The 26,589-nt window shown below is 42.4% G+C and overlaps 1 protein-coding gene across 2 annotated transcripts in view; it reads right to left on the bottom strand.

The window, feature by feature from the left end:
* The window catches only part of LOC146679162 (nuclear receptor ROR-alpha A-like), a 192,424-nt gene that overhangs the window by 29,130 nt on the left and 136,705 nt on the right, over nt 1-26,589 (bottom strand). For both annotated transcript variants that reach the window (XM_085408569.1, XM_085408577.1), the window contains 4 exons: nt 9,590-9,675; nt 5,428-5,569; nt 3,607-3,863; nt 3,323-3,521 (listed from right to left, as the gene is read on the bottom strand). In XM_085408569.1, the coding sequence (XP_085264695.1) occupies nt 3,323-3,521; nt 3,607-3,863; nt 5,428-5,569; nt 9,590-9,675 (684 nt within the window). The remainder of the gene's footprint in view (nt 1-3,322; nt 3,522-3,606; nt 3,864-5,427; nt 5,570-9,589; nt 9,676-26,589) is intronic.

Raw genomic sequence — 26,589 nt, 5'->3', positions numbered from 1 at the left:
GTGAGAGTTTAATATTATTCACTGTTAGTGGCTGCAGTCAGCTTGTGTTTGACTGCAGCGTGGCTGCAGGGGAGGCGGACCCACCTGAGCGGCATCCCCAATCACGCCTCGCCGGCTTAAAACAGAATGAACTGGGTCCTGTTGTTGTTGTTGATGATGATGACGTGTGTACGCTGTAGCCGCGTGTGTAAGTTGACAGCCGCAATAAAGAAGTGCGAACACGTGGTCACTCGTGCCCCAGTCCTGGGTTTCAGCACCACTGCAAACGATGCACGACAGACCCGACCACATGTTCGCACTTTTCACTACACTTCTTTATTGCGGCTGTCAACTTACGCACGCGGATGCGCATATTATTTTTAACGTAACTGCCACAAATTTCTTTGTTCCGCCGTAAACATGATTCGATGTTAAACATTAGTTCTGCATGACTTCTCTGCCAGGTAACTTGTGCCCCACCTGTCAGAGCGGCACACACTTTGGAAACCACTGAGATAACATGAAGAGTGAAACTGTTTATGATATTAGCCCAGCCCGTCTTTAACTGTGACCAAAATGAAGGCCAGTCCATGTTTAAGTGATGATAATTCCAATCACAAACCTCCTTCTACATCAAGCCAACACTAATATCCTGAACTCCCAGCTGTATGTTGAACTTTTTACTGTAAAATCTAAAACTGTTGACAAAATGTTTGTGAATGCAACTCAAACCCAGAATAAACACACGTACAGACTGTCCCGCTGTGCTGTTGCTTATCATAAGCACAAATAAAACACTAGAAACCAAAACAACTCAATACACGGTAAAAAACAAAAAACAAAACACAGTCACATAACAAAGACTCACACTGGATGAGGGTGGGGGTTATTACAATAAAGAGTGAATCACAAAATCTCACAGGACCAAAAAAAAAAAAAAAAAAAAAAAAAAAGATTTCCCCCAACGAGCGCCCTGCCACGTCCCAATTGGCCCTAATTAACAGACAGCTAATTACCACACAGAGATTTTAATGAGCTCTGAAGATGAGTTTCCAACCTCCTGCTATTTTAAACCACCTTTCTGTCTCCGTTTGCCCCTCACTTCTCTCTCTCTCTTTCTTTGTCTGACTCCCTTTGTAGCCTCTCGTTCCATCTCTCCCCTTCTTTTCTTTTTGCTTCACGTATTTCAAGATATTTCATCTTTGTGCAGCTGCCGACAACATTCGACCAAATGATGAGTCTTTTTATTACTGTATTTATTTTGTCTTGTTCTCAGCACTGCACAGTCAGAGGTGGAGGACTTTTTTTTTTAAATTCATGTTGAGAGGCCGTAATGGAAATAAACATGAAACTGAATCTCCAGCTGCTGAGCAGCTGTGTAGGATTAAAACAATGCAAATAACTCCTCTCCACTTCTTTTCAGGTGTGCCCTTCGTCTGATAAAGTGGGTTTTGATATTGGTAAAAATCATACATGTCATGCACCAGTCTACCACACGTAGACCTCCTCATACAGTAACACACTTCCTCTAGATCCACAAAGTGCAACTCCTAACCTTCTCCATCAGCAAAGCAAACATGGTTAAAAGGGGGTGAAGAGATTTGATTTAGCTTCAACAACTCCTCCCACATCTTTGAGGTCCGCTGGGTATCGTCACTGATTTCTAGAATCGATTCGATTCACAAGGTCCTGAATCTGGGAAATTTTTCCATTTACATATTTTTGTATCTATAAAAAGGAAGCTGACACTTTCCAGACTTTATCAAAGGTGTGAGCGTCACAGCAGATGCCATTGTGTCAAAGTAGCTGAAGATAAAACACAGAAAAACATGAAGGTGATTTTCCTGGCCTGGGATTTTATAACAATATTCCACAGTACATCAAAAACGAAAGAAAAACATTAATCAACATATGAACATTACCTCTGAAGTTACAGCGGTTTCATTAGAGTCACTGCTGAGCGTTTTGCATTTTGCATCATTTTAAAAAGTTTAAATTTGTTCAGAAGCCTATTGAAAGGCAGAAATTAGGTTTTCTTTTCGTAAGTAAGTAAAAGGAAAAAAAACATAAAATGAGGGTAAATAAGGGTAGTCTTGTGCGTAACAAGCAAGCGAATAATGCAGAAAACAGATTTCGGGAATAGAGAGAGAGAGAGAGAGAGAGAGAGAGAGAGAGAGAGAGAGAGAGAGAGAGAGAGAGAGAGAGAGAGAGAGCTGTGCATGAAGTGTGGTGGAAGCAAAACAGCAAAATTCATGACGATGTTTATGTGAAGCGCAGTTTGGCTCTTCAATATTTGGTCAATATTGGGAGATAAAACTAACAGCTTCAGAATCAGCGCATAAAGGGCGTGAACACAAAGCGCGGACCCGCCGAAACATCAGAATCAGCCAGCTGTCGGCTTTCAGCCCCGACCGTGTCCATGCCGTCGGGTGAGAAAGGCGACATCTCACTGATTCTGATCCGCGAGTCCGCGCTTTGTGTTCACGTCTTTGTGCAGAATCCGTGTACCTGCTCTCATTTACTGTTTTAGCTGTTTGGTGGTTGTCAAAATTTTGTGATGTTTCACCTGAGATTCTGGAATTTCGGGCAAAATACATTTATATTAAAAAATCAATTCAGGATTTTAATGAATCGATTTCACGTTATCCAAGCCAGAATCGATTTTAATCGATGAATCGATTATTAAAGCCCACCCCTATACGTCACCTGGTTCAACTGCCTTTCCACTTCATTCTTCTTCTTTCTTCCACCTACACTTCCTGATTCACTAACTGCCCTCCATCCATCCTCCACCGTCTTCCATCAGCTCCGTTCATCTTCTCAACACTCCCTCTTGACTCTTTGGTACATTTCCATCTCCTTGCTTAATCATCCCAACCTGCTGCACAACCTTTCCAGCTCTATCTCATGAAAAAGCCATCGATACAAGTCCTGTGCTCCTTCCTTGGTGTGTTGCCTCCTGTTTTTTTGCTATACGTAACAGACAATTGACAATATTTTTCAGGTACAGAGTTTGTTAGAATTTGTTCTCTAAATGTTTATTTTTACGTTAGTTTCAGTGTTTTTAATTATTTTAATCTGGAGGAACACAAACTGACTGACAGCTGACCTAAAAAAAAGGAAGAAATTATGGTTTGATTGTATTTATGTAAAGCATGTTTGTTGACGATTACCCCATCCATCCTTCGATAGGTGCCTACTGAGCCACATCGATGACTTTAATGGAAAAGCCAGACAAGTTTAAGTAAAGGAAGCAGGTCTGAAAGGAGCTAAAGAGGCAGGTTACAGACAAACTCCAGTAAAATGTGCACAAACATCTCACTCTCCTGAGCCCTCCACTCACCGAGCTCAGCCATGGGCACCGTGGGTGGCACGTCTCTGTTGCTGAAGGAGCAATATGGAAAAAAGCCGTTACTGGATCCATAGTCGCACAGGGGCTCCGGTTTGATGCCATTAATATCAAGTCCGGATTGATCCGGAGACGGCTGGATATCCAAGTAGAACCCCCCACCACCTCCTTCCCCTCCTCCTGCAGAGTCTCCCTGTTTGTGGAGGAAAAGATTGACGTAGAAAACACAGGAAATATCGTTGAGTTTATAAACTGTCCTGAAAATAGAGACAACAAACCTTAGATGACAAAGATCCGCCTTCAGGCGAGTTCTGTTCCACGTAATGTCCCCCCTCATCAGGTAGCTCTGTGAGGCCGGTGGAGGACAGGGTGTAGTGAGAAGACAGCGACTCGGACTCGACTGGACTCGGGCTGCCGAGGCTGGGATGGGACAAGAGGTGGTGACCTTGTTGCTGCTGCTGCTGGAGGCGGTGCTTCTGCACCTCCGCGTACAAACTGTCCCGCTGCTTTTTAGACATGCGACCAAACTTTACAGCTGAGGAGAGAAGGAAAGGATTTCAGTTAGCCACCTGACAGAGAATGAAGACCTGGGAACAATGAAACAAAAACATGCTGATTTCTGTGACAGTTCAGCCAAAGTGAAAGCTAGCCGTTATGGTTTCAGAGGCGGAGCACTCATTCGCTTAACAAGACTCACCACCAGTGTTCAAGTAGAGCTGACATTGATTAGCCTCCTTATCTGCCTTCATACTAGATCACCAAGCTGACAGAAACGTAGGATTTCATACACTTCACCCGTTACAATCCAGCAGAGACCTCGTGAGAGCAAGTCAGTCCCAACAGACGCCCATGTTAACTGTGGATAGTGTCAGCCTTGAGTAATATTCTAGATGGGATTGTTTGAAATTTCTCATTCACCTAAATATTGAAGTTAGGGGAGTGGCATCTTTGATCGAACAGCCGTCTGCAAATCTACACCTTTATGCTGCAGACATGAGTCCAACATTACAGAACATCTCATTGTAGAAAACAGAAAGAAATTACACAGACACTGAAACTATATCATATCCTACACTGGTTCATATGTAGTGCTTTTCTAGTCTAAAACAAAAGTTTTTTCATGTAATAACAACATAAAAAATCTATATGATATCAAAATAGGGATGCACTGATACCAATATTGGTATCGGGTATCAGGCCGGTACGGTATAATGTGTGTGTACTCATACTTGTAAAGTTAACCGATGCCAACTTATTTCATGAGTCAGAGGGTGGCTTGTCATTTCTGTTGCAATTTTTTAGATTGGCCGCTGGGGGGACATGTCGTGCTAAACAAGAGCAGGGTTAGGCGAGTGAGGCTGGCGGGTCCAGATAAAAAAAAAGAAAACTGGAGGCTGCTGTAGCTATGCTAAACAAAAGGTCAGCCGTGTGGACTTACCTATAATATGTGAAGATGACAGAAGCAAGGCCGGTAAGGTGTCCAGGGGAGGGAATCGTTCAATACAAGCAGTTTAATAAAAGATCTGAGGACACATCATGCACCGAGTTCGCTAAGGCTAACGCAAGACCAGAACAGCCAACTTTAACTCAGGTTTTGGAAAAGCGACGACTTATTGATTTTATTCCAAACAGAAGTGTTTATTTATTATTCTGAAAGCTGGAGACAGAGCCAAATAGTTCACTGATATTTTGTTGAATTACAATGTGGACACTTGTAATTCAATAATTTAACAGAAGTGCTTATTTTTCACTTGAAACTTTATTTTTGTGGTCATTTTTATTATTATTTTAGAGAATAAAATAAAACTGTCTTCCAATTCATTGCATTTTTGTGTGTGTGTGTGTGTAGTAGAAGTATTGGTAAGTACTCAGATCCAAGTATCGGTATAGTATAGATTTGAAAAATTTGTTATCATTGCATCACTATATCAAATATATATTTTTCATTTACATTTTATGAATTAACTGGATCAGAGTCAGGGTTAGGGTTAACATACACATACAGCACACAGTTGTTGTACTTCAGGGTTATTCTGGACATAGAGGTGGGTTCGATATGTTCGTAACGTGTAGATCTGCTGTGCATGTGTTTGCCTTACCGTCTCGGGACATGCCCACAGCGAGACATTTCTGCAGACGGCAGTGCTGGCAGCGGTTTCGGCTCGTTCGGTCGATCAGACAGTTTTTCTGGCGAGGACACGAGTAGGTGGCGTTACTCTGCTGACTACGCCTGAAGAAACCCTGAGAGAGCACGAAAGAGTTCTATTAAAATCATTGTTTTCATACCAAAATATCTCTATGATTGATCACTGAAACAACAGTCAAGCCTTCATGTTTGTGCTCATGTTGGAGATCATAGAGGCAAAGGATGAAATGTGCGTCACTGTGAGACCTTCCCCCAGTATAAAAACATCAAATCTGGTTACTCTTTGCTTTACAATCTTTTGGCATCTTCAGTGCACTCATGGAGCTACAATTCAAAATGGATTTCCTGAAGGATGCACAGCCCCACTATCACTTACCATTAGGGATGGGCACCGGTATCCGGTGCCATGATGGCACCGGTTCTGACATCAACGGTAGTAACCAGACCGAAAAGCAGCGCACATTTCGGTGCTTTATTTTGGTGCTTTTTTTTTCCTGAGGTGTCATACACTTTGGATTCTAGCCAATCATTTTACCTTTCCAAGGATAGTAGGCGGGCCCAGGTACGTACGTTCTTTTATGCAGAGCTACAGATTAAAAATGCCCAAGGCGAAGCAGTCAAAAGTCTGGCTGTACTTAACAGCAAAAGATGCAAACTCAGCAGCCTGCAACAAATGCTTTAAGGTGATACTGTGCAAAGGAGGTAACTCCTCGAATCTGATGAAACACCTGGCGATGCATAGCGTTTTTTTTAAAAGCTGAGAAATGCGCCATATTTGATAGACCTCACACCGTGCACATCTACTGCCGGTGTGGTGCCTGTTATCGGTCCCGGAGTTAGCAACATCCCCCAAGAACCCGAAGAGTAGAGTCCTGACCCCTAGCTCTGCCAGTGTAGCAGAAATGATGACGGATGATAATGGCAGCAGCAGCCGTTCTTCTCTGGGTCAGTAGCTTAATGTTGTTCGTGTGTAATTTACGTTGAGTAGGCTAACCAAGTTATTAAATTAATGCACTTAAGGTGAACTAGCAAATACCGTCATACTGTAGTTACATGCGGCTGTCTTCTTGTTTGATGGCAGATGCTCCCTTCACCCTGGCCAAAAAGGCTAAAATGACCAAAGAAAAAGTGGGAAACAGCTAAACATGAGAGGTTTTTGGACAAAGTTGGTGTTTTTTTCCCCCCCCCATTGATTAAGCACTGCTTCCAGCCAAGAGTGATGCAATAAATCCCCTATAGCTGCAGAAAAGGCTAACATTGTTATCTTTTAACAAACATACTGAAAAACATAGATAAAATCAAGTCTTTCACAAACACGTGTAATGAATGACAAAAATATTCTTCATAACAAAAAGTAATAAGAAAAAATTCAATTTGAGAAAAAGAAACGTTTTTTTTTTTACATTTTTCTGCAATGATAAACTAATCCAGACTGCAATGACCAAAGAGACAAATGTTTTAGACTATCATCAGAGTCTGGGGGACTGTCTAGGGTACAGGGGGTTGTCTTGTGTTGCACTCTGGAGTCCAGAGCACAACGCAAATGTGACTTCCACACAAGGACTGGAGCTACTGTGAGATTTTGTAGAAATATAAAATAGAACAAAACTAACTAACCTACCAGCATAAAAACTGAACTAAATTACAGGCCTCTAAACTGCCTCCCTAGGACTGCTTTTTAGTATTTACAATATAGTTAGAATATTTGTAATATGTACAAAGTTACTAATCTAACATTCCTAGACTTAAAACACTTGTTCACACAACACTACATTTCACTCTCTGAAACATACACAGAGCACGGTCTGGTTGAAATATGGAAGTATGTGAAGCCAAGGCGGTCTCATCAGTCTCCAATCATATTAAGAGCCACGGCTCCTCTTCATCAAAGCCAGTTATCTTGTCAAAACTCAGCTTAAAGTTGCCGCTTCCAGGCTCCAACTAATGGCCACTGGTTGATTTAGAGTCATCCTAATCCTAACCCTATTTTTTAAATTCATCTTTAATATTAATTTGTTGTTTTTTCAACCCTATGCTTTTTTTTTTTTTTAAAGCAAAGGATTAGGCTTTGGAGCTGGAACTGGAGCTGAGGCTGGGGTTGACATCATCACTGATGATGACGATATCTTGGCCAAGACATCCAAGTTAGACAATTGTTAGAGAAGTGTGGGGACGGCCCCTTCCTGTTCCAACATGACTGTGTACAAGTACACAAAGCAAGGTCCATGAAGACATAAACAAAGAAGAACTTGACTGGCCTGCACAGAGTCCTGACCTCAACTTTTGGGATGAGCGCAGACTGTGAGCCAGGGCCAGGCCTTGTCATGCTACATCAGTGTCTAACCTGATGTAGCATTCCTCCTTTCGATTCCAGAAGAATGTTCAAAAATTCCCATAAACATGGTGGAAAGCCTTTCCAGAAGAGTTGAAGCTGTTACAGCTGCAAAGGATGAGGCACATCCCGTCAAACTCTTTGGGTTAAGAAATGAATGTCACTGTGTGAAGGCAGATGAGCAAATGCTTCACAATATAGTGTTCATTGGATGTCCAACAACAGTAACAACAACAAACAAACCGTATCCACCCGTGTACCTCTGTATGAGCCATTTTACAGAGTAATGGCAGACTGGCCTATTAGCATATACAGAGAAATTGGTAAACCAAGGAGCGCAAAGGCTATCAGATGACAAACACATGAAAGTTATTTCTGCTAGCTTCAGTCTGCTTGTCAGCAGCTCACTCTCACAAGCAGTCAGTGAATATATAACAGGCAATGCAGAAATGTGAATGTAATCACAAGGCAAAGACTGGAGACCATGTGCCATGTAGAGCACAAAGAAGCTGTTAACTGTTTATCAACCTGATGGGGGAAAAAAAGCAGAATTTCATTGTATATGCACGATGACAATAAAGTCCTATTCTGTTCTATTCTTTTCTATTTTATTGCATTTTACCTCAAGAAATGTGGGAACCACATAAAACATGTGTGAGAATGCTTTAGAGATGTCAGCATCATAGTTATAGAATAAAAGTCAACATTACCTTCAGCACCATGTAGTGAAAAGGAAACATTCACAGCACTTTGAAAGTGTGAAGAAATACATGAAGCAAACTGGGGTTCAGCCCACGATCACCATATCCCCGGTACGTTTATAGTACCTGTTCACGTTTCCTGATCACACTAGTTTATAGATGCATCACAGATGGCCTATAACCCTTCTTCTCATAGAGCCAATATAGCCTGTATAGATCTGAATGGAAATGCATCAAAATTATAAAATATAAAAATGTCTGTAATTCAAATTATAGTTAAATTAACAAATGATGCCACTCTGTGTCAAGCTCAAGGGAACAGTAGTAACTTTAAAGGGAAAACATTGATTTCTCTCAGATGACATTATGTAATATCATTATGTCATATTAGCAGCAGATCATTTACATCTAACGTGCGACTTAGTGCAGATGTTGTGGTTTGTTTGGAGGCTGCTTCAGCTGCATACTGGCTGTGAAATAAGCCTCCAGCTGTCACATCAGCAGCTGCTGTGGCTGAACACACCTGCCTGTTCACAGAACCGCTCTCACCAGGTAGAATATGGTTTAGAGCCCGATGCTCGTGACTGATGTTTCAGACCAAATTCTGTACGAAACATACAAACGTGCCTGGTCAGGTATGGGTATAAAATCATATTGCAATACATGTAACTACTTTAAACTCAAATGAAAACTGGTTTAACACCACAATAAATGCACTGGTGAGCTGTGCCACATAAAAACGCCAGCGATGGATGATTGCAGAGGCCTTTTCCTGGTTAAAGAAAAAAAGACAAAATACGGAGGGTTCAAAGTGCAAACTATTCTCAAACATTAATTGTTGCACAGATGTAACAAAGATCTGTCTGTGATTGAACGACTTGGAAAGGCTTATCATTTAAAGCAGGGACATCAAACATGAGCACCGGGGGCCAGAATCCAAACTGACTCATTGGATAACTTTGGACGATGTGAAGGAGGCCGTACATTTTGGACCCTTTACTGTATTTTAGAGTTGGGTTTAACTGAGGTTATAACACGCTCAAATTGACTTTAGCAGACAACGGGAGGGAGGAGGAGCTTACCTTACAGCCTTCACAGGTGATGACCCCGTAGTGGATCCCTGATGATTTATCTCCACAAATCTTACAGGGGATTATTTCAATCTGAGCTGCAGTGGGAAAATAAAGACAGTAGGTCACACACAGAACATCAGAACAGCTGATATATCACAGTTTGTCATGTAGGTTTCATCTATGTGCAAATAAAGGCGTTTTCCACTGGTCCCCACTTAACCGTCCAACTGTCACTACACCTTGTTACATGCGGTATATGAAATGTTTAATTTCAAAGTTGTCCAGCTGTTACAATGTCGAAACCAGACACAATAACAACAAAATGTACCAGTGTGATTTACTGCCACAGCAACATCATGCAACCCCTGGGAATCAGATCTAGTGCAGAACCGCATTACTGGAAGAAATTCAGGACAAAAAAAATAGTCCCAATTAGCTTCATATGAAAGATTGTAAGACCTTAGCAAACACAAGCCTTAAGCTTCTGTGGTCACAGCTGGAAAAAAGAAAGAGGTGCCACCATTTACAAAAGCTAAAGGAGACTTTGAAAATCTCCATGTAAAATGCTGGAGTCGACTCATCTGTCCATCCGGGTGTAGAACAGTGCGCGCTCTCTGCAGTAATCAGGACAGTGTGCTTGTATGGGCTCAAAATGTTTGTACTTGTAAAAAAAGATTTGTATGTGTAAAAAAATATTTGCGTGCGTAAAAAAGATTTGTATGTGTTAAAAAGATTTGTGCGTGCGTAAAAAAGATTTGTATGTGTAAAAAAGATTTCTGCGTGCGTAAAAAAATTTTGTGCGTGCGTAAAAAAGATTTGTATGTGTAAAAAAGATTTGTGCGTGCGTAAAAAAGATTTGTGCGTGCGTAAAAAAGATTTGTATGTGTAAAAAAGATTTGTATGTGTAAAAAAAAAAGATTTGTATGTGTAAAAAAGATTTGTGTGTGTGTAAAAAAGATTTGTATGTGTAAAAAAAAAAGATTTGTATGTGTAAAAAAGATTTGTGTGTGTGTAAAAAAGATTTGTGCGTGCGTAAAAAAGATTTGTATGTGTAAAAAAGATTTGTATGTGTAAAAAAGATTTGTATGTGTAAAAAAAGATTTGTATGTGTAAAAAAAAAAGATTTGTATGTGTAAAAAAGATTTGTGTGTGTGTAAAAAAGATTTGTATGTGTAAAAAAGATTTGTGTGTGTGTAAAAAAGATTTGTATGTGTAAAAAAAAAAGATTTGTATGTGTAAAAAAGATTTGTGTGTGGACTTCGCCAAAAAAACCCCTGCAAGTTACAACTACGAATTTTGACCCTATTTTTCTTCCTTTCATCTGATTGGTGAATGTCATGTCAATCACAAATGTAACAATCCAATCAGAGAACAGATGGGTTTGGCTCTCGGAGGGGCGCTTTTTACACACACACAAATCTTTTTTACGCACGCACAAATTTTTTTTACACATACAAATCTTTTTTACAAGTACAAAACCGATTTTCAAGTACAAAATATTTATGACCACATTTTGAGCCCATATGCTTGGTAATCACTGTGCTGAATAATCTGCGTTTGGTGGATGTAACTCTGCGATATTTTTATATTAACTCAATATCCTCTGGGACAAATCAAACAAACAGATTTTCTGAACATTTGTAATGTGTAGTCCGAACTATGATAATGTAGTTTAAACATTTCGTCTCACTCTGCTGGGCTCGGCTGGATGTATTTGTGCCAAACACCAGCTGCTAACAAGGAAGTTACAGAGTTAGTTACAGAGCGCCCTCGGGAGGAGCTTTGAAGGGTTGAAGGGTGTTTCTCTTGTCTGTTCTTTACTTCTTTCACTTACTGGCAATTTACCAATACAAAAATATTGGCAAATGTTGTCTAATATCACTCAGGCTCCTGCCAAAATTAGCCCCTAATATTAGGTGAGGAGTTCTTAAGCATTTTACAGGTTACTGTAGAGAGCAGGTACATGCAGCACTGATTAAACTGTAGGAGCTCATCTTTCAGACAGCAGCACAGCTGAAAACTCACTCACTGCATGTATTTATACTCCCAGCACTTTGGAACAGAGTGACAGCTCAGCTCTGAGATGCTATTTTTAGCAGAGCAAAGTTATGTAAGTGAGCAGTCACATTAGCACACACACACACACACACACACACACAATCACAAGCTTTCTTCACGTAGAGACACAACAAACAAGACGCAGAGAAGAACCGCCTTTGTACAATTATTAGACTACAATTATAGAAGATGGAAACCATCAGGTTTGGTTTAAGTATTTTGATCAGCTTCTTCTTCACCCTGAATTTATTTGAAATAATAAAAAAGACAGATTTATTTACTTATCATAAACCCCAAAATTAATAAAAGGCATAAAGAATGCCTCACTAGGTGAATGAAACTAGGAGTGCAAGAAATATTATTTTTATTATATTTCAATCAATTAAAAAAAACATGAATTCTTAATTGATATGTACAGTTTTGCATATTTACTGAGGCGACCTCTTCAAACGTCTTGTTTTGCTTGAACAACCCCATAATAGTCAGTTCAGTACAAAGAAACAAACACAAAAATGACCATAAAACAACATCAATAAAGCTGTTGCATATTTGTTAGTTCCTTCCAGTGACACACGCGCACACACGACACCCAGCTTGTATGGCGTGACTTCACTCTGCTCCCTCCCTTTACACCTGTATGGCGCTGCAGTCTCTCGCCCCTCCCTTACAGAATGACTGGCCACCTGACCCAGTGAATGAAGGGCTGCACGATCGCTGCTGAACCCAGTCGACCACAGCGGGACTCAGATTAGGAAAATCTCCAACAACCCTCCTAAGCAGAAGCCACTCAGAGGACAAGTGGGGTTTGGACAGTTTGGTCATTTCCACAGAAAAACAAAACAAAACAAAGACTCCATGCAAATATTTAAAATGCAAATGACACATTTTAATTTGTTAGTAGAAGAGTTTAAATGTATTTAAAATGATTTTATAATCTGCACGAGTGTGTATTCATTGATAAATGAGATTTATATCCTTTGTAAACCCAGCATGTATATGCAGGTTTTTCAATTTAAGCAATATAAAACAGAAAGCAGCACAGAAAGAATGTTACAGTGGTTATTTTTTAAAACCATTTTTACTTTAATGAAGTCCTACCATTAATTATTGCTTCAATCTTTATGAGTCGACTACGCACCACAGACCTTTAGCCTGGCAGCGATTACTGAGAGGGACTAGAAAGAGAGAGCACATTTCTCCCACACTGCCTTCCTGTTAAATCCAGAATTCAAAATCCTGCTCCTCACATACAAGGTCTTAAATAATCAGGCCCCATCTTATCTTAATGACCTTGTAGTACCATATCACCCTATTAGAGCACTTCGCTCTCTTACTGCAGGCTTACTTGTTGTTCCTAGAGTATTTAAAAGTAGAATGGGAGGCAGAGCCTTCAGTTTTCAGGCCCCTCTTCTGTGGAACCAGCTTCCAGTTTGGATAAAGACTTTCCTTTTTGGTAAAGCATATCGTTCAGCTTATAGATCAGGTGACCCTGAATCCTCCCTTAATTATGGTACAATAGGCCCAGACTGCTAGGGGATTCCCATGATGCACTGAGCCTTCCTTTTTCACTGACCATGTGTTTCTACACCACTCTGTAATTCATTAAGAATTATTATTAATCCCTGGTTGTCCTCTGCAGCATGTCTTTTTGTCCCTCCCCTCAATACACAACTGGTCGTGGCAGATGGCCCAGCCCGGCCCCACCCCGCCCCGCCCCTCCCTGAAACTGGTTCTGCTGCAGGTTTCTTCCTGTTAAAAGGAAGATTTTCCTTCCCACTGTCACCAAAATCCTTACTCACAGGGAGTTGTCTATTTTGGGGGTTTCCCTATTTAAGGTCTTGTAAGGTCTTTACAATATTAAGCGCCTTGAGGTGACTGTTGTTTTTGCTTTGGCGCTACATAAATCAAATTGATTACAGGCCAAATAAACAATGTGGTTAGGTTTGGGTTGATGCAGGTGGAATTGAAGGCTGACAGAAACAACAACTTCATTGCCCATCTAATGGTATTAAAACAGGGGTGAAACTTAATGTGTTCACACACATGTCATATTTCCTTTACTGTACTGCTAAGTCCACAGAGGTTTTGTCTTTCTACAGACCTGGAAAGTGCTGGAAAGTTCTCAGTTATGTATTAAGATAACTTTTATGAGCAGCATTCATCCTTCATCATCTTAATACAAATCAAATCCAGCACAAACACAATCAGTGTGGTAAGGTCACCATAGAAAGGGACAATCTCAAAACCCACAGTTCAATGGATGGGCTTACCACCCATTGATCACACCCGATCACCAGCTTCAGCTCAGAGTGCATACAGCTGTCAGCGCTCCCCCGAACAGTACACCAACCACATGATTCTTAGAAGCCCAAAGGTAGCGCTTCTCAAGTCCTTGGAAATGCACAGGAAGCCCTCAAACCAGATGTTATATGTGGTAAACTCAGCAGCTCATAAAGTAGTGGTTAGCGTGAGCAGACGCATCAGTGGAGTGTGAACAAGATGTTACTCTGTGACCACACGACACTGCAAGCTGTTTGTACTTTAAGTGTTTAAAGTCCATCGAGACACTTTTGTAAAAAACAAAAACAAACACTTGTCATGTGACTCGCTGGTTTTAATAACTGAACTTCGCTACGTTTAGTCAGAGAGAGCCAACTCTACAGGAGGTATGATGTGCTTTCAAATATACAATGCATTTAGAAAACACATAACTCGAAGCACATAACAGCCAGGACCAGTGATCCTGATGAATATTCAGTCTGAATCACGGCTGAGCTAATTAATCATTTCCATCTTCACTTTTTCTAGATTAACACCACTCTGTCCGTACAGCTGGGATTAGAGGCAAGTAGGACAAATTAAAAGCTAATTATTATAATGCTATGCAGAAGGGTTGCTTTTTTTAACTTGCAATACTGATTAAATGTTTAAAACATGTGGCAGCATTGCTCATAGCAAAATTAAATAAAGCACTGATAATATTTACAGGGTCAAATTTCACAGGTAAAGGTTTTATAACAGATCTAACTCGCAATGCTGGGAAATATCATTGAGGGGAGGGCTACATGGGGATGGAAAAGGGCCAAACAGACCTGAAAGGGTATCACAACAGATTACAGAAAGCTCTCAAAGAGAAAGGAATAGTTGGACCGAATGTGGCACATCTGCATTTTCTGAGCCTCGGCTAAGGTTAAGCCTCGCAGTGTTCTACCTTATGTTCACATAGGAGACACTCATCCACATAAAAGTGTCTCCTATTTACACTGTGACTAGTTACCAGATACATGCTGCACAAATAATTTGGCTAACACTGCTCTTCGTTATTATTTGAGAAAGCGACTGTTCGCTTATACTACCTATTTTTGCTTAATATAAACACCATTGATAACACCGATTATCTGCCATGATCATGTTAGCTGGCAAACCATGTTTGGCAAGCTAGCGAAGTCAGCTACACACTGAATGAATCAGAGCCTAAGGGTGGCACCAATATATCTGAGTTACAATAAATGAGTACAGGTAATATAAGGGGTCAAAATGTACCAAAATGTGACAACAGCTTAATGAAAAACCACCTGCATTACAAATGATGAACAAATGATGACTCGGACTGCAATATAACTGTCCACGAACATGTCCTCAAGGCTTTTTATTCAAGTCTACGTGATTTTTTTTTCTTTAAGCAGAGTTCTACAAACAACTCAATTCAATTCAGTTTTATTTAGGGCTGCTCGATTATGGCAAAAATGATAATCACGATTATTTTCACTGAAATTGAGATCTCGATTATTTGACGATATTTATTTAACCCTTTAAGACCTACTATAGAACCAAGTCCGCCAGAGCATATATTTTTTTTGTTACATGTTGTAGTGCCATTTGTGGGAGCATTTCAAGTTGCTATACAACTGTTATAGCCCATATTTTAATAATATATATGCATTAAGTATATAGTAACTACATTACTTGCAAAAAAGTGCAATAAACTACAAAAGAATTGAAAATCGTTTTTGTTTTTTTTTTTACATATATTTCTACTTGGAGAAATTTAAGAGGCTTATCCCTCAAAACTTTAAATACAAAAAAGTTGCAAAAAATAGTTTACAACAACAGGAAATTTATTTTGAGTGTCTTCATAGTTTTATTTTGGAGATACACCAATTTTTATATACTGCAGGAAAAACGAAAAAACAATCCTTTGATGCAAATTAGCAAAGAAAACAGCATGTGCATCAAAATAAACTATTTCCAGCAATGCAATTCGAGTTCTAAGCTTCCCAGAAACTATTCAGAAAAGTCAAAGATGACCAGTATAGGCTTTTAAGGCCTACAAGTAAAAAACTACATTTTCCGCAAAATGGTGTCACTTCCGGTTTCGGCCAGGAAATGGCGGACATGCGATAGTTCGCGCTGACGTCTGTTTCACTGTAGGAAGTTGTTGGGTCTGTGTTTCCACAAGCCTCACTAATTCTAGAGACTTATTCATCATGAAAAAAACAAGACAGTCGATCGATCGATTATTTGCGCAAGGGAGGCCTCGTCTGTGTCCACCACGAAAATGACCCCCAGGATCTGACCTCCTCCTGCTACCTTTTATTGAGAGACAGTTCACACAAAACACGTCAGAACAAAGCCACGCCCCCTTGGTTCTAAGACAAAGCATTTTATGTACATGTGTGAACTTCTGTAAGAGTGTGTGTGTGTGTGTGTGTGTGTGTGTGTGTGTGTGTGTGTGTGTGTGTGTGTGTTTTATGTGAGAATGTGTGAGTGTGTGTGTGTCAGACCTCCTGCTGACCAAAGGGTCGTAAACCCAGGAAGTTTACATCAAAAGAAACAGATCTTTGAGCCTGCTACAGCCACAACTTAGCAACTGCTAACTGCAACTCCTTCCTCTGCTTCGCTTTCCCTGTTTTACCTGCTACACTTACAGCTATTCTTTCTACAAGCATTTTACACTTAACTTCCACTAATGTCCCTTCAAATCCATATTTTTCACACCAACAACCTACATACTGCGTGCTGCCCGGTGAAAATTTCTCCATAAATTTTACATCCCCTTCTAAGGCAGACTTACACATTTTATTCCCCATTACAAGACAACAATCAGCCACACTCGCGCAGACCACGTCTGGCCCGCACACACACACAACATAGGCCTATCGCTTGCGTCTGCACACACAGCTAGCGCTCTCTGTTGAAAACTCTCAAACGCCCCATATGGCGGAGAATTCAACCTTCGGACACTCTCTAACGCCCCAAATGGCGGAGATTCTGGACTCTCTTCACGGCGGAGTCACCGAACCTAGGTTATCTCTACGCCCCACACGGCGGAGAAGCCTGCGTCTCTCTCACGCAGCTAGCGCGCTCCCGTACCTGCAGTCAACGCAGGGTCACGTAGCTGCTCTCTAAGGCCTTCTGTACTCACTGTTTGTTTACGTTCATGGGAAGAGTCTCTGGATCCCGTCAATCGTCATCCATCCCGAGAGGAGGTCAGGCGCAAACTTCCCGGCCTGGTGACAAAGCAAAGTGAAACACCAGGGCTTTACGTCAATCATCCCAGACGTTGCGGTGGCGTCCTCTCCCTCTCCTCGGTGGATGCAATGTGTTCGGCTCCGGCTCGAAGGACCAAATAAATGTTGGGTCTGTGTTTCCACAAGCCCCGCTAATTCTAGAGACTTGTTCATCATGAAGAAAACAAGACAGTCGATCGATCGATTATTTGCGCAAGGGAGGCCTCGTCTGTGTCCACCACGAAAATGACCCCCAGATCTGACCTCCTCCTGCTACCTTTTATTGAGAGACAGTTCACACAAAACACGTCAGAACAAAGCCACGCCCCCTTGGTTCTAAGACAAAGCATTTTATGTATATGTGTGTGTGTGTGTGTGTGTGTGTGTGTGTGTGTGTGTGTGTGTGTGTGTGTGTGTGTGTGTGTGTTTTATGTGAGAATGTGTGTGTGTGTGTCAGACCTCCTGCTGACCAAAGGGTCGTAAACCCAGGAAGTTTACATCAAAAGAAACAGATCTTTCAGATAGGATGTATCTACAATAAAACCTCCCCCAGCTTAGAGTGGTTGGAGAGGTGGTCAGGATCAAAGGAATGGCTTTGATCCTACTGCTTGAACTAAGACTGTACAAATTTAAGAAACACAATGGCAACATTCAACAATTAGACTTAACAGAAGTGTTACGAACAGCTGATCGGATCGGCAAAGCGTGTTTCTGGAATATTATGTTTTTGTTCCTGCAAGCGCTTTTTATGCAATTTTTGCAAAGCTTTATGTGGAAGGAAACCATGACCTAGGACAAGCTGATGGCATAAGATGCAAGTACAACTCCTCTGGTTTCATATGCAAAACAAATTATTGCGCTAGCTTAGACGGTTCAGGTTCTACAGGGATTTAAAAATAGTTACACAAAATGGAGCGTGCTGCTCTGACCAGCTTTAAAGGGTTAACAATAACAATGTATTGAATAATGACTTTAAAAAATAATATAAAATAGTGTGCAACACCACTGAAGTTTTTTTTTACCTCTCTTTTCAACCAACGGCAGTCACTCTCCTCTCCAAATAACTTCTGCTTAGCTTTCCGAGCTTCCCTCGGGTCCTCTTAATTAGCGGTCTCAAACCTTTTTTGCGCCACGGACCGGTTTATGCCCGACAATATTTTCACGGACCGGCCTTTAAAGTGTCGCGGATAAATGAGGGAGGGGCTAATAATCGGCTCAGTCATTTTTAATGATCGTTGAAAGCCCAGATCGTAATCGTGATTAAAATGCGATTAATTGAGCAGCCCTAGTTTTATTTATATAGTGCCAAATCACAACAACAGTCGCCTCAAAGCACTTTATATTGTACAGTAGATCGTACAATAATAAATACAGAGAAAAACCCAACAATCACATGACCGCCTATGAGCAAACACTTTGGCGACAGTGGGAAGGAAAAACTCCCTTTTAACAGGAAGAAACCTCCGGCAGAACCAGGCTCAGGGAGGGGCGGGGCCATCTGCTGCGACCGGTTGGGGTGAGAGAAGGAAGACAGGATAAAGACATGCTGTGGAAGAGAGACAGAGATTAATAACAGATATGATTCAATGCAGAGAGGTCTGTTAACACATAGTGAGTGAGAAAGGTGACTGGAAAGGAAAAACTCAATGCATCATGGGAATCCCCCGGCAGCCTACACCTATTGCAGCATAACTAAGGGAGGATTCAGGGTCACCTGGTCCAGCCCTAACTATATGCTTTAGCAAAAAGCAAAGTTTGAAGCCTTATCTTAAAAGTAGAGATAGTGTCTGTTAGGGGTGGGCGGTATAAACGATATAAATTTGGCCAACTGTAGAGATTTTGACAATACCACGATAGCGCATGTTGATGGTGTCATCAAGTTGCGCCCGTTTTGGTCGAAAGCATTGCAGCAGCTAGCAACAACATCATCTGCCAATTATGCCGGGCGACAGTAATAGCAAAGAGACAAAGCACTTTTGGAAGATGGGGAAAGCCGAAAACTGTGCTTCCTCCACTTCCGTACCATTGATTCCTTAACCGCTGAATTCTCTCGCAGCTGCTCTATTCCCATGTTGTTGCAGTATACTAATGACTAACCTTGTATTGTGGATGGATTATCTCAGTTGTTCTCCTGACTGAAGTTTGGTCCATTTACAGCATCCTGCCATGCAATTGCATTTGTCCCTAACCACCAAAAACCCTCACGTTAATTTTTATCGAGTGGAAAAAGGTTAGCGGCCATCCTTCAACTTCACTGTGCTAATGTTATGCTAACATAGCTGTTTTGCTAGCAATCACGTAGCACATCATTTTAAACCAGCTAGCCGAACTTCAGTAACCTTACGAACGTCACTGCTGTTTAGTTTTCCATCTTCACTTATGTTGGAAGTGATAGCAGAGCTGTACTTTTTAATTTTTTCAGAAATCTCTCAGTCAGAATATGCTATATCATGTTTAGGTGGAAACTAGCGAGCTAACTTCCTGCTAACTTCTAACTCTGTTACATCTAATAAATTCTGTTTTTATGGATGCCTGGATGTGAAACTGAATTGTTACACCTGGTAAAGCAGCAACACTAATCATTTTATTAAAGATGAAAGAATTTAGAAAGTTTGTAACTCTCAGTGATGCCGCAGTGTTCGTTTGGGACCTGAAGCAGACTGAGTTTTGGACCATGATTACTCCGCGAGGCTCCTTGCTACGGCAGCTGTAATGCTCCGGGAATCCATCAAGCGGTGCGGCTTCGTAGCTTAGCAAAGTCAGACTAAAACATTTTTGACAAATTTCTGCACCTGTGTACTACATAAAATCGGTTCGAGGTCAGTGAGCACAACCAGAATTCACAGAAGGCGCATTGTCAATTTTTGAGAAAATTAAAGGAATTTAAGTGTGCCTTATAGTGTGTAAAATACGTTACAGAGAAGAGAAGAATATATCGCGATATATATCGTTACCATACATGCTTCAAATTATACCGCGATATGGATTTTAGGCCATATCGCCTAGCCCTAGTGTCTGTCTCCAAAATCCAAACTGGAAGCTGGTTCCACAGAAGAGGGGCCAGAAAACTGAAGGCTCTCCCTCCCATTCTACTTTTAAATACTCTAGGAACAATAAGTAAGCCTGCAGTGTGAGAACGAAGTGCTCTAATAGGGTGATATGGTACTACAAGGTCATTAAGATAAGATGGGGCCTGATTATTTAAGACACAAGATGGGCTTTACGTCTACCAACAACTGCTCACACTGCCAAACCAATTCACCGGACAATTATATCCATGCTCTTTGGTTCTGTCCACCAGTTCAGAAGTTTTGGCGCGAGATATGTGAAGACTTATCAAAGTGTCTGAAATGTAACATTCCAACTTCCCCCTTAGTGTGTTTGTTGGGCAGCTTAGATAATGTCACTTCAGAAAAGAATATCGCCCATATGGTTTTCACTGCCCTATGCATAGCCAAGAAAACAGTCCTCATGAACTGGAAAAATAAAAATAATCTTAATTCTAACCAATATAGAAATTATCTATTAGATTACATTATTCTTGATACAGCCTCTGCCACCACATCAGATCAATTGCTCTGGGCCCCTTTGATCAGCTCCATCACCTAGTGGGGGTGGGGGGGTCATAGTTTGGTCCCGCCTTCACTGTTGTGATTGGTGTGGGGGTAGGGACAGGCTTAGGGCGTCGGGGGGTTCCCCGGAGGCATCTTCCTTGGGGGGCTCAACCCGGGGTAGCGGTCATGTCCGGTTAGGGGCTCTGTTGGCTCTCAGGTGACTGTTTCCTCGCGGCTGCGTGCAGCGGGGCTAGGGGAGGGTCTGTGCTGACAGACGTGAGTTACTGACCTGGTAGCCTGGCTGCCCCTGGGTGGGTCCGGGATGGGCGTGAGGTTCTGGGGGCGCTCAGTCTCTGGGCTGGGGCCCGGGCCGGGCCTCGGGGGCTTGGGTCCTGGTTGGTGTGTTGCCGGGGTTGTGGGCGGGTGGGTGCATGGGGGCCCAGTCCTGGAGCAGGGTGCCGCCGGTGCATCGAGCCACCTGGGGGGCTCTTCAACTGGTGGGGGAGATTGTCACATCTTGCAGGAGCTTTCCTCTCTTCAGGAGCTCTCTCTGCAGGAGGGGGAGATACAGGAGAGGTGGAGGAAGATCTCAGCCTGGGTGTTTATTGTCTTATGTAGTCTGGAAGATGAGTGGATGGTGGGGTGGGTGCAGTTTTCTCTGTGGTGGGGTTGGGTGGACTGTCCCGGGCTCTGTGGGGCCGGGAGGCGCTGCTGCACTGGGCCCTGGTCTGGATGGGCCTGGGCCCCCTTTCCCTGGCGGGTCGCGGAGTATGGGGGTGCCTACTGGGGTCAGCGGGGGAGCTGGCCCCAGGGAGGGGTCACTTGCCCCTCCCTTCCTTCCCTCCCCATCTCCAGCTGCCTCCCTCTTCCTGCTCCACCACAACCACCCACACATGCAGGACCTTGGAGTAGGGGTATGTCACCAGGGTGCAGAGGAGGCTACCCTCCCCCCCCCTCTCTGTTCCCTTCTGGCTGCCTCTGCCTCAATTTTATCCCACAACTTAGACATTCACATTACTCACACTCTCATTACACATACATATAGGATCTTGGGGGTGGGCACAATACACGGAATCCAAAGTACCATCAGGGTGTACACCTCACCCCTGGCGTCGTCGCCCACCTCTCAATTTTAAATACACGTAGACATTGAGGGCTAGCAGGAGGGACCATGCGTTTACCTGCTGCTCTCTGGCAGGTAGCTCCATGCCCTCCTGGGTTTTAAATGCACCTTAGAACACACATGCATCAACACTACAATGAGCGGGTGGAGGGAGGTTTGGAGTCTTCTCTCACCCCCATTCTCTGCGGCCTGCTGGAGCGGGGGGGCTGGGAGGAGGAGTTGGCCGTCCAACTGCGGTCTGGAGTGTGGGGCCTCCCTGCTGCTGCCGAGTCGGGGCGGTCTGCCTCCCCCCACCGCAGGGAAAAGGGTAACACCACCTGGGTCTGGGTGCAGTTCCCCCCTCCAGGGGCAAGGGTACCTAGACCCGGTTTGTAGAGTACGCTTGGGGAGTGTGATCGTGTGTACAGCGTCTCTTTATGTCTGTCTCCACGTTGGTTGAGTGTGGAGTAAGTGCATATGAGAGCATGAGGGTGGGAACGGATGTTTGTATATGTGTGTGCCTGTATGTCTGTGTCTATATGTCAGGTTGGGTGTCAGGCGCCACCTCTCTGGGGACATCTTAGGCCCTCCAAGGTTTGGAGGCCTATCTCCCCCTTCCACCACTTCCCCTGCCAGTGGCGGACTCCCTCAGACATCGGTGCGTTGGTGGTTCTTTGTGTCCGGGGATGGGCGTCCAGGTACACACCGGTTCACTCCTTGGCGGCCGCTTATCGGGGCCTGGAGCCTGGGGCTCGGTCGGGCCACTTCGGAGGTGGGGTGCCCCCGGCCTCTCGGCCTGGGGCTCGGTCACTCAGGCACGGCTGGCTGCCGGCGGAACTCACGGGCGCATCACTGCAACTTCCCCTGGCTTCTGCTCCGCGGCTGCTGAGTGAGCCCTCATCTGGGACTCTCCTCAGCTCTTTCTGGGACAGTGGCGCGGCTGCCCCTCTGTTGGTCTTCCTTGGTCTCTTGTGTTCTGGGGGCCTCTGGATGTCTGGAGTTTTGATCTCCTCCATACCTGCTTCATGCCCTGGAGGACGGGGCTGTGGCCCCCCCACACCCTCTAGCAGATCATTACATGAAGGAACCTTTTAAAAAAAAAACAAAAAACAAGCGCGTCCATGCTCACAAGTGTACACACGGGTGATCACACCCACAAACTACACCCTTTTTGGCTCCTACCTCAAAGCACACTGTGTTCTGTTGATCTTATGTGCTGCACAATAATGTTTAATATTTAGTATTTACTGTCATATTCCCATATATCATTGTGATGTTGTTTATTCTATTACTCTTGTTCTCTTCTGCTTGTTTTCTTTTTTCTTTCTCAGCAGGTGATCCAGGTGATTGATATATGAATTTTTTTTTTTTTTTTTTTGCTGCCCATTCTGTTGGTTTTTGTCTTTTGCCCTTCTCCCCCGTCCCTCTTCTCAGCTGTTTCTCTTTCCCTCTTTCTTTCTCCCCTTCTTTCCCCCAGTCAAGTCTGTCCCGTATTCAGTAAGTGAAAATAAAACAAACAATAAAAGGTGAATCAAATGGACCATCACGGCAAGGCTGGGATGGTCAATTTGTCAAAGTAAATCCGTTGGGCATCTTTCTTTGCCTTTAGACAACAATTCTGATGGCAAAAGAGCCAAACGGGACAGGCGAAAAAATAAAAAAATAAGACATTGTATGTGAGGAGCAGGATTTTGAATTCTGAATTTGACAGGGAGCCAATGAAGGGAAGCCAATACAGGAGAAATATGCTCTCTCTTTCTAGTCCCTGTCAGGACTCTTGCTGCAGCATTTTGGATTAACTGAAGGTTTTTCAGGGAGTTTTTAGGACATCCAGATAATAATGAATTACAGTAGTCCAGCCTGGAAGTAATAAATGCATGAACTAGTTTTTCAGCGTCACTCTGAGACAGGATATTTCTAATTTTAGAGATGTTGTGCAAACTGAAGAAAGCAGTCTTAAATATTTGTTTAATATGTGCATTGAAGGACATATCCTGGTCAAAAATGACTCCAAGGTTCCTCACAGTGTTACTGGAGGCCAAGGTAATGCTATCCAGAGGAAGAATCTGGTTAGATACCATATTTCTAAGATTTTCAGGGCCGAGTACAATAACCTCAGTTTGATCTGAATTAATAAGCAGAAAGTTAGTGGCCATCCAGGTCTTTATGTCTTTAAGACATTCCTGCAGTTTAACTAATTGGTGTGTGTTATCTGGCTTCATGGACAGATAGAGCTGGGTGTCATCTGCATAGCAGTGAAAATTTATGCTATGTCTTCTAATGATGCTGCCTAAGGTAAGCATGTATAATGTAAACAGAATTGGTCCTAGCACTGAACCCTGTGGAACTCCATAATTAACCTCTGTGTGTGAATAGGACTCTCCATTTACATGCACAAATTGGAGATATTATGGTCGACAGTATTGAACGCTGCACTGAGGTCTAGCAGGACAAGCACAGAGATGAGTCCACTGTCAAAGGCCATAAGAAGATCATTTGTAACCTTTACTAAAGATGTTTCTGTGTTGTGATGAGCTCTGAAACTGACTGAAACTCTTCAAATAAGCCATTCCTCTGCAGATGATCTGTTAGCTGTTTGACAACTACTCTTTCAAGGATTTTTGATATGAAAGGAAGGTTGGAGATTGGCCTATAATTAGCTAAGACTGCTGGGTCTAGAGATACTTTTTAAGTAAAGGTTTAACTACAGCCAGCTTGAAGGCCTGTGGTACATAGCCGATTATTAGAGATAGGTTGATCATATTTAAGATTGAAGCATTAATTAATGGCAGGACTTCTTTGAGCAGTTTCCTTGAACTGTTTGGAGGAAGTAAGTATTGAAGTTAACTCAGAAAGATCAATTGGAGAAAAAGAGTCTAAATGAATATCAATGGTACTAAAAGTAGCTGTAGATAATATTACATCTGTGGGATGATTATGAGTCCTTTTTTCTCTAATGATTAAAATGTTATTTGTGAAGAAGTTCATGAAGTCATTACTAGTTAACGTTAAAGGGATGGTTAGCTCGACAGAGCTCTGACTTTTTGTCAGCCTGGCTACAGTGCTGAAGAGAAACCTGGGGTTGTTCTTATTTTCTTCAATCAGTGACGAATAGTAAGATGTTCTGGCTTTGCGGAGGGCTTTCTTATAAAGCAACAAACTATTTCTCCAGGCTAAATGATGATCCTCTAAATTTGTGACACCATTTCCTCTCCAGCTTATGAGTCATCTGCTTTAGGCTACATGTTTGAGAATTATACCACGGAGTCAGGTACTTCTGATTTGAGGCCTTAGTTTTCACCGGAGCTACAGTATCCAGAGTTGTACGTAGTGAGGAGGTAAAATTATTAACAAGATGATCAACCTCTGTTGGAGTAGCATTCAGATAGCTGCTCTGCTCTATGTTGGTACAGGGCATTGAAGATGATAACAGTGGGCGGATTATATTCTTAAACTTAGTTACAGCGCTTTCAGAAAGACATCTACTGTGATAAAGTCTACTCTCCACTGCTGTGTTATCAATTATTGTAAATGTAAATGTTATCAGGAAATGATCAGCCAGGAGAGAAACACTGTTAAATGTTCAGTTTCTATGCCATATGTTAAAACAAGATCTAGAGTGTGATTAAAGTGGTGGGTGGGTTCTTTTACATTTTGAGAGAAGCCAATTGAGTCTAATAACAGATTAAATGCCATGTTGAGGCTGTCATTTTTAGCATCTACATGGATGTTAAAAATCACCCACAATAATTATTTTATCTGAGCTGAGCACTAAATCAGATAAAAAGTCTCAGAAATCAGACAGGCCCAGGTGGACAATAGATGATAACTAAGTAAGACTGGTTTCTGAGTTTCACAGCTGGGGTGGACAGGGCTAAGCATCAGGCTTTAAAATGAATTAAAAGTCTGTGTGGATCTTTGGTTGATTAATAGGCTGGTGTGAAAAATTGCTGCCACACCCCCCCTTCGGCCTGTGCTTCGAGACTTCTGGTAGTTAGAATGACCCGGGGGTGTTGATTCATTTAAACTAACATAACCATCCTGCTGCAACCAGAGTAAATCGATTTGTTGATCAATTACTAAGTCATGTACTAACAGAGACATGGAGGAGAGAGACCTAATATTTAATAATCCACATTTCACTGTTTTACTCTTTGGTTCAGATGTGGATACTGTATTGTTCTTTCTTTGTGATTTTTTAATGTTTAAGTTGTTTGTTGCTGGTTTTTAGTTTGTTTTTTGTCTGTTTGGGAGCTGACACAGTCTCCATGGATATGGGTTTTGGGGGGGGGGGGGGTAACAGGAGCTGCAGAGAGGTGTGTAAGACTGCAACTCTGCTTCCTGGTCCCAACTCTGGATAGTCATATTTTGGGGGGGTTTAATAGATTTGTCCATATTTCTAGAAATGAAAGCTGCTCCATCCAAAGTGGGATGGATGCCGTCTCTCCTAACAAGACCAGTAGGGGTGCAACGATATTCGTATCGATATTGAACCGTTCGATACAGTGCTTTCGGTTCAGTACGCATATGTATCGAACAATACAACATTTGTAATTTATTTTATCAACTTTCCTTCTGACGATGCTGTCAGTGTTGAGCGCTCAGTGAATCTGCGTTCGACTACTCCGCCTAGGCTGCACTGTCGAGCGCAGATCCACTGAGCGCTCCACACAGACAGCATAGTCAGAAGGAAGAGCGCAGGGCAAGCTAGCGAGACAGAAGTTAAGCTCTCCTTGCAACATGGCAAGTTGAACCTCTCCCACCCTCATTCAGATCTGGCGTTTG

This window comes from Rhamphochromis longiceps, linkage group LG1 (genome assembly GCF_057381845.1).
Source record: "Rhamphochromis longiceps isolate RC_006_pf linkage group LG1, R_longiceps_female_GT1.1, whole genome shotgun sequence".
Taxonomy (NCBI): Eukaryota; Metazoa; Chordata; class Actinopteri; order Cichliformes; family Cichlidae; genus Rhamphochromis; species Rhamphochromis longiceps.
The sequence above is the reverse complement of the archived record's forward strand: the minus strand, read 5'-3'. Positions and strand labels throughout refer to the sequence as shown.